At 39.3% G+C, this 12,831-nt stretch overlaps 1 protein-coding gene across 2 annotated transcripts in view; it reads left to right on the top strand.

Annotated features, from left to right (window-relative positions):
- The first annotated feature begins 874 nt into the window (after window positions 1–874).
- Window positions 875–12,831, top strand: part of ANLN (anillin, actin binding protein) — a 29,669-nt gene continuing 17,712 nt past the window's right edge. For both annotated transcript variants that reach the window (XM_075745460.1, XM_075745461.1), the window contains exons 1-11: window positions 875–1,021; window positions 5,645–5,798; window positions 6,181–6,465; window positions 6,905–7,251; window positions 7,958–8,177; window positions 9,103–9,296; window positions 9,433–9,540; window positions 10,026–10,146; window positions 11,053–11,169; window positions 11,721–11,947; window positions 12,504–12,655. In XM_075745460.1, coding sequence (XP_075601575.1) covers window positions 1,004–1,021; window positions 5,645–5,798; window positions 6,181–6,465; window positions 6,905–7,251; window positions 7,958–8,177; window positions 9,103–9,296; window positions 9,433–9,540; window positions 10,026–10,146; window positions 11,053–11,169; window positions 11,721–11,947; window positions 12,504–12,655 — 1,943 coding nt within the window. In that variant the 5' untranslated portion in view covers window positions 875–1,003. The remainder of the gene's footprint in view (window positions 1,022–5,644; window positions 5,799–6,180; window positions 6,466–6,904; window positions 7,252–7,957; window positions 8,178–9,102; window positions 9,297–9,432; window positions 9,541–10,025; window positions 10,147–11,052; window positions 11,170–11,720; window positions 11,948–12,503; window positions 12,656–12,831) is intronic.

Raw genomic sequence — 12,831 nt, forward strand, 5'->3', positions numbered from 1 at the left:
ACTGGTGGGTGAGGTTTGGTGAGACCACGGGCTGTAATGCAAGGAGAAACATTAAAGGCCATGAGAAGGAGCTGCAGTTTTCTACCTGCACTGGGCAAGTATCCTCTCAATTCACAGAGTAACATTAAAATCGTGTTTTCCTGTCAATGCTAGCCAAAAAATGAAGCTTCAAATGAAAAAGGCTGAGGGACACTCCCTCCTGAGCATCTGCTGCAAGGTGTGGAGTCAACGAGGCAGTATCATTCTACATGCCTGTAAAGGAGGTAAAACTCTCCGTGTTCTTTAAAAAAAACAACCCACAGTTTGCGCCCAGTTAAGGCTGATGATGACAAGGAGGAAGGTGACATGGCCGCCACAGCTGGATGCACCCCCTGCACGCAACACACGGAAACCCTAGGCGGCACCACCACACGCAGGGGTCAGACCCAGAGCCCAGGACTGCAGCACACGAAGCCAGGCCTACTCCCAGAACCAGGAGAGCCAACCCGGAGCGCCGCATAGGATTGCAGGGCAGAGCCTCAGCCCAGATCAGGCCCCTCAGCAGCTTGCCCCTCAGCAGCTTCTCCCTCCCCTCCCCTCCCCTCCCCTCCCCTCCCCTCCCCTCCCCTCCCCTCCGCTCCGCTCCGCTCCGCTCCCCTCCCCTCCCCTCCCCTCCCCTCCCCTCCCCTCCCTCACGGGGCGGGCAGCCCGCGAAGGGGAGGAAGAGCAGCGCAGGCTACTGTCGGATTGGATAGCACTCCTATCAATCAATGCCCGGGGCGGGGCGGAACGGACACGGTAGGGGCGAGGCGGGGCCCCTGGATGTCACGTGGCTGGCCGCTCTTCCACGCCTGTCGCACGCGCACCGCCTCGCGCACGCGCAGCTGAGGCGGGCGCTGAAATTCAAATCTGAGGAGCGGTTGGGGTGGTGGTTTGGCCACTCTCGGGCGGCCTGAGGGAGCGGAACTAGCGGGCAGCAGCAGCAGCAGCAGCAGCAGCAGCAGCAGCAGCAGCAGCAGCAGCGATGGACCCGTTCACTGAGGTGAGGGCACGGCGTGGGCAGGCCCTTGAGTCGTGAGCTGTGGAGGGGCCGCATCTGGGGCTTGATCCGGGGAGGGAGCAGGAGCGAGTTGTCAGTGGCGGGGGCCGGTCGGGATCCGCCGGGGAGCTGCTCCTTGCGGCCGCGCTCTAGGGGCGGAATAGTTTCTTCTAGCCCTGGCTTCTGGCCTGTCAGCGCCCCTTATCCTCATTTACGTTACTCCGGGGGGTTTGTGGGCTTGTAGTGACCTTCTTTCTCTGCAACGGAGAGACACTTTCTGCCCCCTCGTCTTGCTTATGCTGCTACCTCCAATATTATAGCTGCCCAGGCGTTTGTGGGGCATCAGGTCTCCTCAAGGAGAGCAAAAGGGGTTGTTCATGCAAGGGCTCGCAAAGGAGAGGACCTTTTCAAAACTGGGCTGATACTTTACTGCATTTCCAAGTGCTTTAGTGTTTTCCTTTAATGTGCGTCTGGCAGATAAGATTTTCGGCTGAAGCAGAAGGAGCCCTGGAAGCTAGTGGGAGTGGTATTGACACACATTGTGCCTGCTATATCTAAAGGTCGAGTGTGAAGTTTGTGCAAAGCAGCGACCGTCTGATTAAAAACGCTTTCTATTTGACATTGCCACCTGGGAGTGGTCAGTCTCATTGGCAGGCCCAGTTCCTTTTTTTTTTTTTTAAAAAAAGAGTTGTCAGTCATTAGGGTGGATTTGCTGTGAGTGTTTGAGTTCTGCAGAAGCAAAACTGTAACAAAATGAGTGGAATTGACTGGCTTGAATCTGTATAAATGTTTTTGGTTTCCTAAAGATGCTGTACTGTACTCTGATTTTATGTGTGACATAAAGCTGTGGAGCTCTTGTGACTGCTTTGAGAAATGTAGTAAAAATGGCCTTCAATCCATGGCCAACCTAAACTACTTTAAAAAAATTCAAATCAAATATGTTGGTGAAATACTCTCTCCTTCTCTTGAAAACAATCTGTATATCAAACTGACATACTTTAAATAAATTGAGTGCCCAAAAAAGGTGACTGCACAGATCTGTTTTAAAAAACTGAACATAAGGTATTGATCTGAACATATTTACTAAATGTGTTATGCTAAGGCAGATTTACTATACCCCCATGTAAAGGCTTGCTAAGTATAAACATCTAAAAACCTCCTTCCTTAATTGGTAGTGAGTGATATGATCTGACTAGTCTTACATAAACTTCAAGTCCAGACTACTGAAGCAAGTTTAAAATGGTTTTGCATGCTGGGATATATTCCAACCTCAACACACCCTTCTTGTAGATAACTGACTTTGAAAAGCTTTGACCAACCGTGAGGCCACTCCTCAGAGTAAACTTCATTCAAATGTTAGCTAGTATTGCAGAGTGCCTAAAATGTTGCCTTGTCAAGAATGTTTATGCTGTGGAGGATGTTCCACTGTTGTGTAAAAATCTGACCAATATTAGTGTATTAGTATTGAACTTTAATAACTCTCTGCAAAAAAGTTTTCTGAAGAGTAAGCTTTTTACCACCTACTATAAAGTATGTATGTTCTGGGTTGTTTTTTTCTTTTAACATAACCTTTCCTTAACTATTTTTAGACAGTCTTTGTCTACAAATTACTTTTCTCAGTTACTTGCAGGGAACTGATGCAGGGCATTGTAAGTGTTGATTATGTGAAGCAGTGTAATTCAAGCCTTAATTGGCCAAAGCACGCTGTTAATTCAGTGTTTGCTAATCACTTTACAGAAACAGATTTTGTTCTGGTCTCACTGAATTTAAGCTCAAATAAATCTTATTGTAAGATTCAGTGGAATGCTTTCCAATCAGACAGTTCTGAAATAATGTTTCTTTTGATTAATCTTAAAAGCAAAACCTAATAACTTTCTGAATCTCAACCAAATTACTAATGCAGAACGCACTGAGGAGCTGGTGCAGTGGATACTTTTTTAGGATCACGATGAACATACTATTTGTGACTTTCAGTTTATAGCTGATTGTATAATTTACCTTTCTTGTTTGGTACTACAGAATGTTAGACATAGTCTAGGTTATTCTGTACTTTGAAGTACTTATTAACATTCATAGAACAAAGTATGGTTTCCTAGCATGGAAGATGACCAAAGAGAGATAAGTGATACAGTTGCACAGGGGAAAACTTGCATATGTGAATTTTGAACTTAACTGTTCCTTCAGCATCATGGATAAATTTGCTCCCTTTGCTACATTCTGCTAGTAAAGCAAGGTAGTTAGAAAAAATTCTTGTAATCACATATGGGCCTGAGTATCTTATCTAATGCTGCTAAATATGTACTTTAAAACATACTTTTTTAAAACCAAGATTGTCCATCAACATTTAAAGAGGGGAGACCTTTTCTGATTTTTAGAAGGTGCTTTTGCAGCACAAACCATGATCCTCTAACTACAACTTAGTGGTTCTCAGATTCCTAGATGTAATGAAATAGGTATGTCCTAATCTGAAACTTTGGCTGTCATCAGAACACTTGGAGAATGTACTTATAGCAAACACTCTGATGAACTTGAAAAGTAAGTCTCAAGTTCTGGTGACTGGCTTACTCATCATGTGTAATAGCAGAATTTGAATTATGGCAGTTGCATGGAAAACTTGAGATACAAAAAGCCAATAGGAGCTGGAGTTCAACAACAGAGGCGTGCATTCTTGGGAAGTGACATCCTATTTGTAACAACTGAAACTCCATTTTACTGAACTAACAAAACAGAAAGGAATGTGACTGCATCCAGAACTGTAGAAATACTGTTCTGGAAGATATACTCAACTTTATGCAAGAAGAACAGTTTATTTATACATCCTTTAAGATTTTATTTTTGTGGGTATTACCTGCACTTTAGCTTTGCCTTTTGGAGGCTGAAATAAGGAAACTTGTGGACACAACTAGCACGGAGCTTGCGTTGAAGGCGCTCCTGGTATTTCATGTGTCTCTTTCTCCTCCACACATTCCCCCAACCCCTTCAAATCATCCTCTTTTATGGAAGTTAAGCTGATTTTTGCTTTGACAAAAAACTGTTGAGATCGACATTCCATTTGTCCTGTGTTGCCCTACAATGGAACATTGTTTAAGACTTCAGCCTTAGACAGTTAAAAATGTGAAATGTGTATTTAATTGCTGTGCAACAGGACAGATAATGGCTGGCACAGTTTTCACAGTAATTTATGTGCCACCAAACAAGTGCAGTTTATATGCTCACTTTTAAAGGCCATTAGTTCAATCACACAATTTCTTGTCTCAAAGTGCCTTAAAACCTAGATCAAAGGAGTAATTAAGTATCCTTTAGATGTGATCAAACAGTGATAATGAGTTATAAATGCAATATTTAAAAGAAAAAAACCACAAAATAAAACTAAAACACAACCTATTTCAAACTTGGATGCTATAAAGAATCACTTTATAATAGTGCGGAACACTTACTAAAACAGCTATTTTGTATGGAATATGATCATAGTACTCAAATTTCCAATGGATAGGGAATGAAAGAGAATGTTGTTAGGTAGCTTAATTGGTATGTTTTTATATGTTCTTCTGTATACAGATACATTGTGATAAATAGACTTTATTAAGATAACTAGTTATAACATCAGTATATTCTTCTTAAAGTTTAAGCTTGAAGAAGAGAAATTCACCTTTTGATTTAGAGGGTGTAATAGCAACATTTTAATATTAAGTACCACACATTTAATTTCTTGATTTTTGTTTTATGACTACTTGGCAACCACTTCAATATTGTTTGTTTTGTTAGAGGGTTACTGCCAATCAGGTGACTTGACCATATGCTTTAGCAATGTGTCAAAAAAACCTATCAGCAAGATTTGACAGTTCAAGACTGTCACGTGGTTATTCAGTAAAAAGTAATTACTTTCAAACTTTTTTTTTTAATTTTGCCATTGCTTGTGTCTCTTTAGCGCCTGGTTTCCTTTGCAAGCCAGGCTAATGGGAGACACTAGTTGATATAATGGCTGGAACTTTGGAACCTGCTGGCTAGCTTCACCTCTTCTCAAGAAGAGTGTCTCAAACTTAACTGCTTCTACAGTTTTCATGAAAGTTTGTGGCTAGGTGAAAAGACCCAAACCACTGCCTCTGTGAAGAAAATGCTGCAGCCTGTTGTCTGGTAGGCCAAAGAATTTCAGATAACCTGCAAACATGTACTGACTGACCAGATAGCAAGAAGGTAGTTTGGAATGTGCTGCAGTGTGAGCTACCTCTATCTAACAGGTACTTGCTAAGAATGGGAGAAGCTGTGGGTATTGCAATGGTGAAATCAGAATGTGGAGATCAGGGGTTATCACAGTAAGAAAAAGGAGTTAGATAGAAAAAAACATGTAGTTGGCAGTATAGAAAACATGTTTTGTTTGTTCTGCTTTCAGGAGGAGATAGCCAGTCAGAAAACCAGGTTTTGAATATTTCTATCATGTTGTGTTACAGTAGATTAGTTAGCAACATCCGAGAGCTGTGTTTGTCTTAATGTAGCCTTCACTATAAATTTCTGGTATTGTGGATCTTAGTAAGAGCTATATAAAATTCAAACTTTTTTAATTTGAGCTATTACTAGTTAACACACGTAGTGCAATGTATAGTAACATGTGATTTGTTGACTATTCAGAAACTCCTTGAAAGAACCCGAGCCAGGCGAGAGAACCTCCAGAAGAAAATGGCTGAGCGGCCCAAGATGGGAGTGAGACCCACATTGCAGACCAAGAGGGTCAGAGAGCCTTTGTTAGAAACTGGTAACCAGGCACCTCTTCCTGGTGAAGAAGGTATTTTGCAACAAGTTTAATAAAGTTTGTCTTTTGCTACAAGTCTCATCTTTTTTTCTAAGGGCAAGTGAAAACCCTTAGTGTTTATCTTAAACTAAACATTGATGGAGGCAGTTACCTGACCACTAGGACTGAATATGGCTAATGTTCAGCTTAACTTGAGAGCAGATGCTCTACGTAATTAGTAAGCTATTTAAAAATAATTGTATAATGCCAAAGATAGTGCCTTGTGCTTGGTAGCATTTGGGAAGGGCAGGTTTTTGGGAGTCGTATCAGGGTTTTCATAAATCATAACTTTATTTGCATTACAGTTTTGTAGTGTCTCTGAAGATATTTTAGATTGTTTGAATACTAATTTGTTTGAATACTCTGACCTGTACAGTGAAACCTGGTACAAAGCCATCACCATCAAAAAGGCTCTGCCCTAACAATATGGAGAACCAAGCTTCCAGTTTGGAAAACATACAGGCAGTCTCTTCAAGTTCCACAAGCCATCGTTCTCCTGAGAAGACTTCAGAGTTGCATGTAACTGCTTCTAACAGGGCTTCTTTGGTTCAGCCCCTTGAGAAAGGAAAAACAAACACAGAGTCAGAAACTCCTGCAGCCCTTTCAGTCAAAACACGTATGCAGAAATTGGCAGAACAGCGACGCTGCTGGGATAGCGAGGGTGTGTTTCACTTGCTAAGCAGTATTGTTGTTTTTCAGCGTTTGCATTGATGATTATGTTTGCTAGCAGTAGATAATTCTCTGTGTGTGAATGCTAATGTTTTAATAAAGAATTCATAGTCAGCACTGGGGAAGGCCTAAAATAATGAAACTGTTGACTACAGCTTAATTTTATATGTTTTTTTTCCTTAGTAGTGTGATGCCTTGCTCATCACAACAGTGACATAAAACTAGTAAACTGCTTGGTTAAAAATGTGTTGGCTTTGCAATGAGCTTTAATTAAACTTGATTGGTCTCAATGCCTTTAGAGCTAGAAGCTTGATTCTGTTGGTGGCAAGAACATCTAACTGTTGATAAACTCAATATAGCAAAATGCTAAAGATGCAAATATATCTCAATATATTTTATTAGCAAAATAAATGTGTTTTTCTTTTTTCCAGATCCCTCTGAATGTGTTCCTCTGTCTCCCCTCCAGTCAAAAGATTTGTCTGTTTCTCCACCTAAGCAGACATCTAATGCCCTGGCAAGTAATACCCCTATTGGGAGAAGAGGCCGTTTAGCTAACCTTGCTGCTACAATTGGTTCCTGGGAAGATGACCTAAGTCATCCATCTGCAAAGCAAAACAATGCACAAGAACAGCCTGGCACTACTTGTTTATCCAAATTGTCCACTACAAGTGGAGCATCTGCTAGAATCAATAGTAGCAGTGTAAAGCAGGAAGCTGCATCCTGTTCTCAAAGGCTTGTTGAGGCTTCTATTAATAAACCAGCAAACTCAAAGATAGCGGTGAGTGTCTGATTTAGTTGCTGATTAAAAATTGATTTGAGTATTGGGGGGATGAATGTTAACTCATAACTTTAATCTGAATTTAAAGAATTGGTGGGAGCAATCTTGGTCTATTTACAACTTTTGCTTTATTGAAATCTCACATGCCCTTTTAATAGCAGACCTGCAACAGCTGAGAATCCCTTTTACTGAGACGTAAAGATGAGTGTACTTAAGTCTTGTAAAAGTTGATGTTAAAGTAATCGATTGCTGCTCTTTTGACCGTTAGAAAGGAGCTTCTTACAGAGATACTTGATTTCATTCTGTAGCTTCATATAGTTGATTGACTTAAATAGCAAATATTATTGCTGTATGAAAATTCAATCATAATGCTGAAATTAGTAGTACCAGATACCTATTGTTCAATTTATGCCATTTATGAAACGACAATATCTACTATGTGCAGTCTTGTTTAGGGAAATGTGGAAGAATACCTAAAATAGCTGGCAAAAGCACCTGGAATCAATGCTGAAACAATTTAAAACACTGGATTAAAAAAAAAAATCTATAAAAAGCTTATAATGCTTGTTCTCAGCTTTTTCTGTTGTTGATGGAATAGATGTGTTATGTTATAGTATGCCATGCAGAATGCTTTCATTCCTTTTCCTCTTGAGAGAATAAGAACATACAGTCTCATCTTAATGTTATTCCCTTTTCCTTTGTTAAGGATCCAAACAATTTAACACAATCCTCAAGAGTCACCGTTCCCTGTTCTAAAGAATCTGAAGTACGACAACTGCTATCAGAAAATCACTGCAGCCCTCAGAAAACTGAAAAGCCTACACAAACAGCAAAATCAACTTTGCCTCAACCAGTTCAGTCCAAAGAAGAGCCAGTCAAAGGAACACATGTGCAACTTGAACCTAAGGGTAAACCCACACCACCAGGTAAGCTGTTTTTCAGCTTCATTAAATGCTCATTCAAATTAGGCTTATGTGTCCTGTGTTGAAAACTACATATTAGTTAAGAATTTACAGTACCGTATCAGATAGTGCCTATTTCCTGCTGTAATTTGAGTAAAGTCCTGAAGAGTTCTGTGATAATTGTTATAAATTGTACAACTTCCATATTTTGTAAGGATTTTTTTCTTGGACTCTTTTCTCTTATGTAAAGATGTATCCTGCTAACATCAGTTAATCGAGACTATTCAAAGCTTTTTTTCAAGTTGTTGGATACTACGTGTATCCAATTGATATAAGGCAAAGAGTCTGCATATGTTAAAAGAAATCAAAGCTAAATTCCCCATAGATGCTCTAACTTTGCACAGTGTCTTTTTCAGTAGTAGGGTTGATGCCGAAACAAGTGATCATCCCTGGTTATAAATTCAACTATTTGTTGGGTCAGAAACCTGGACTAACAGCTTGAACTCTTTGAAATGATTGCCAGTGGAGCAATTGTGTGTCTCTAGATATGCTGACAATAAAAGACAAGCTCAGTAAAGTGGGGTGGATGCCAAACAATGTATCTGCTTTATGTACTAGAATACTCATTTACATGAAGGATGCCAGTGAGACTGGTTGTAGAGGAAATGTTGTAAAAGCAAACTAGTTTAAATAATTGTTGGATCACATGTGGACTTTAAGAGAAGGACATCTATTTGCTCTGATGTGCTGCTTTATTAATTTTATTAAGTGTTCTATTACTGTGGTGATTTGCACTTCAGGTTTAGTTTGTATAAAGTATGAGGAGTAAGAGCTGTAGAGGAGACAACTTAATTGCTTCATTGAGAATCTTCAGCAGGATGCAAAATTGCAGTGATTTCTTTCTGTGTTTTTGAGAGTTTCTTTCAAGGCAAAAAAATTGTTCTTGTAGGGGGATCGGGAATTAAACCCTTCCTGGAACGCTTTGGGGAGCGCTGTCAAGAGCGTAGTGCACGGAGTCCTGCTACGAATACTCCAGGGTGCAGAACACCCATTGTTACCCCAAATACAAGGACCATCCAGGAAAGGCTTCTCAAACAAAATGAAAATTCCTCTACTGCCAGTTTAGCACTTCAGCTTAAGCAGGTATGAATTGTTACATTCATAGCTTACTTATAAGCTTGGGGAAGATTCTTACTGTTCTGCACCTACCTGAGCAATTTGAAATGTTTCGACATCTTAAAGCTGTGAGCTTTTCCTTCATTCCCCTTTATTTGCTTAGGAACGTGAACGAGAACTTGCATGCCTTCGTGGCCGGTTTGATAGGGGCAATCTGTGGAGTGCGGAGAAAAGTGAAAGTTCAAAGAGAAAACTTCCAGAAGCTAAAATGGTAATATATTACCTCCATGTATCAAAAGATGATAGTCTGTGAATTGCTTTAACGGGTTCTGAACATAGGGATAGATGTGCAAATGTAAATAAAAGATTAAAAACCTATGCTTTGTGAATGACCAGGCTGTGCAAGACTGCTTGTTGAGTGGTTTGTATGATTATTAACAAATTATTAGATTTTTTTCCTCATGCAGAATTAAGGAGACAAGTGATACTACTTTGAGCCAATTGATTGATTTTTTTATGATGTTAAATGTGGAGTTTTTATATTCTATAACTTTAAAAACAAAAAGTTCCTCACACAAACACTCAATTTAGTATTTAGTACTTAGCTGAATTTCTTACATAAATAAATAGGATCCTTCTTGATATTGGATAGACAATCTTTTTCCTAGCAGGTGTTAAAATGTGTTTCTTTCTAGCAGGTTTTTTAGTCACTTTCAACATTATGTCCTGAATGTACTACGTTTTTATTTTTGCCAGGAAAGCCAGTCTCAGACTAGTCCAAAACGTCCTCTTAGTTCAGATGCCACTGCTTTTCGACCAGCAGAAGATGCACCAGCAGGTGACAGGCCAATACAGTCTCCCAGCATGGAGTCTTCAGGTAAGAACTGGCACTGTTTGCCTGTGGCTAATACTGGACTAATGCACTGCCCTTGACCTTCATGAGCAGATAAAGAGGCTAGTAGCACTGACATATAGAACTGGACCTCTTATTTGGTTATTGATTGTCTAAATCTTCTTGTGTGATAATAATTCTCTGCACTCCTGTACTACTTCAGGTTGGGAAGGCAAGACCACCTTTTCGCTTCTCAGTGGGCTTACCTATGTTTCATGGTCTCATGTATGTTAAGCATAGGGAGAGTGAATGAGAATTGTCAGTTATAGATTTAATCTATACTGTACCTGAGTATCCAAATTTCCACAATAACCTAATGGGAGGGAACTCTTTCCTTGTCAGTTTCCCCTTATGATACTAATTCTTACAATAGGGGACACAAAAAGAATTCTGAGATGCTTGTGACATCCTTTCTGGTGCTTACTGAGTGGAAGAACCTCCAGTTCTCTGTGAAAAAAGAATGAACTTAGTGCTTCTTATAGATATTATGGGCAAAGAGGCTATCAAATGTGCTTCTAGAAAAACAGGATGATATCCTGTTGTTGGTTTTGGGTTTGGTGGTTTTTGTGTGGTGGGGTTTTCTTTATTTTTAAATCTTCCCTTTTTGCTCTTGAGTGGCTGCTCTCTACTATGGTTTCAGCGTTGTTTCTTGTGCTATCAGTTTTCTGATTATAAGATAGAAGTCTAGCTGTACAGGTTATGGAGGGTATGTGTTCTAATGCTTTTCTTTTGACAGCAAGCTAACTGGAATACTTAATCATGTGGGCTTTTTGTAAGTTGTCAGTTATATTATCAAACTCCTAAAATTCAATAACTAAAAAAACATAAAATAACAGTCAAAGGCTAGACATAATTTTCAATGACTTCTTTGGTTTTTTATAACCTACTTAGATGCTCCTAAATGTGAAGAGATTGATAAACCCAGTCCTCTGAAGACCACTGAGCTAAAGAGCCCTGTAAAAGCGATGTCTGTCTCAAAACTTGAACAACTTGCTGAGAAACAGAAAGGTTTGTATTGAGTAGGTGTATATTCATACACTTAAAGCTATCTGTTGCCACTTGTCCAGTGGAGTGTTAATATCCTTCGAGTCTGAACAATGAATTCACCATATGTCTGCTGACACTCATTTGTGTTTCGTAGATGTTTATATAAAACAAATCAAGAAATTTCTTTTATCATAATCCTTCTCTCTCTTGACATTCAAGTCATCAAGGAGTATTAAAAATCTTCCATTAAAAGTTTATTGGGAAAGGACAGAAATGAGTGCTGTACTGTAGGACTTGCAGTTAAGTTTCAGACTTGTTGAAACTTGTCTAACAAGTACATCTTTTTATTCCCTCTGTATCAATTATGCAGTATATGTAATAATAGTATAATAAAATAAGGATGGAAGTATACTTTAGGGTTCTAAATGCCTGACTATAAGAAGTGATTTTTAATGAAGCTTACTTGAAAAGCAAAAATAGTTGGCTTATTTGTTAACATCTTTCTGTTTGTTTAAAGAGAATTAAAAGTTTAGTCTTGATGCTACTAATATTTTTAAAATGTCACCCTTAAGATGAAGAATATGAAATCGAAATGAGTGTGGATGATGAAATGAATAGCTCAAAAGTGATAAATGAAATTTTTGAAGTTCTTCAAGAGGATGGTCCAGATATAGAAAAGCTGAAGAAAGAAATGAGCATGAGCCTGGAAGGTGAAAGTGATGAGGATGAGCAGGAAGAGTCGCTGAATATTTCATCAATGTCTCTGTTAACGCCTCTAGTGGAATCTGTTGGTCCAGAGGTGAGAGCTCCTAGGAGATGGGGAAGGGCTTGTTCATCAGAGATGTACAATTTGCTTGTGAACAGTAATGTTTTGTTGTATTGTGATACCTGGGCAAATAGAGAAGGTACAAATGACATTTTGCTAATGAAAATATAATGATGTAAAGTTCTCTTCCCCTGAAAATAGAATAGTGTATTGGATGCTCTGCTAAACAAATGGTTTAACTTCTGTTAAATCAAGCTTGAGTATATACTTCTATTACTTGTGCTGGCTTTCCAGTGGTATACATGCATTCAGTGAAGTGGTTACTGATGAAAATCTCAAGTAATTATGTAACTTCATCAGTTTGGAAACTGAGGGTGAAATCTCCTTGAGTCCCATGAGCTGTTGGTATCTTTAAAATAAATAAAAATAGCTTGCACCGTGTCCTAGAAAGTATTTGTAAAATGTCTGTTAAATAGTATAAAGCAGCCTCCAAATTTGCTGCTTATATGCAAAACAAGTAAAGGTGAGAGAAAACAGATGATGATTAATGTGGACATATATCTGTAATATAATCTTGTCTTCTCCCCAGGCCTTTGTTTCTCCTAGTAAGTCAGCTGGTGAAGGTAGCAGTGTCAGTGATGTAAGTCTGAAGTCTGAAAAATTCCAAAGGACTAAAGTCCCCAGGGCAGAATCTGGAGACAGTATTGGCTCGATGTCAGAAGATCGCAACCTTCCATATAGGTAATAAACAAAATCCACACCTGATTCTGTAAGTGTGCAAATGAACTCACTGGCTTTAACTCTTCTAATGAAGCAAACTGCTTTAACTACAAATGAAGCTTTGTTCCAAGATCTCAGCCTTTATCAAAGACTGTCTCTGTGTAGTCTTATGTTGCTTAAACTTAAAATGAGCCGAT

This window comes from Balearica regulorum, chromosome 2 (genome assembly GCF_011004875.1).
Source record: "Balearica regulorum gibbericeps isolate bBalReg1 chromosome 2, bBalReg1.pri, whole genome shotgun sequence".
Taxonomy (NCBI): Eukaryota; Metazoa; Chordata; class Aves; order Gruiformes; family Gruidae; genus Balearica; species Balearica regulorum.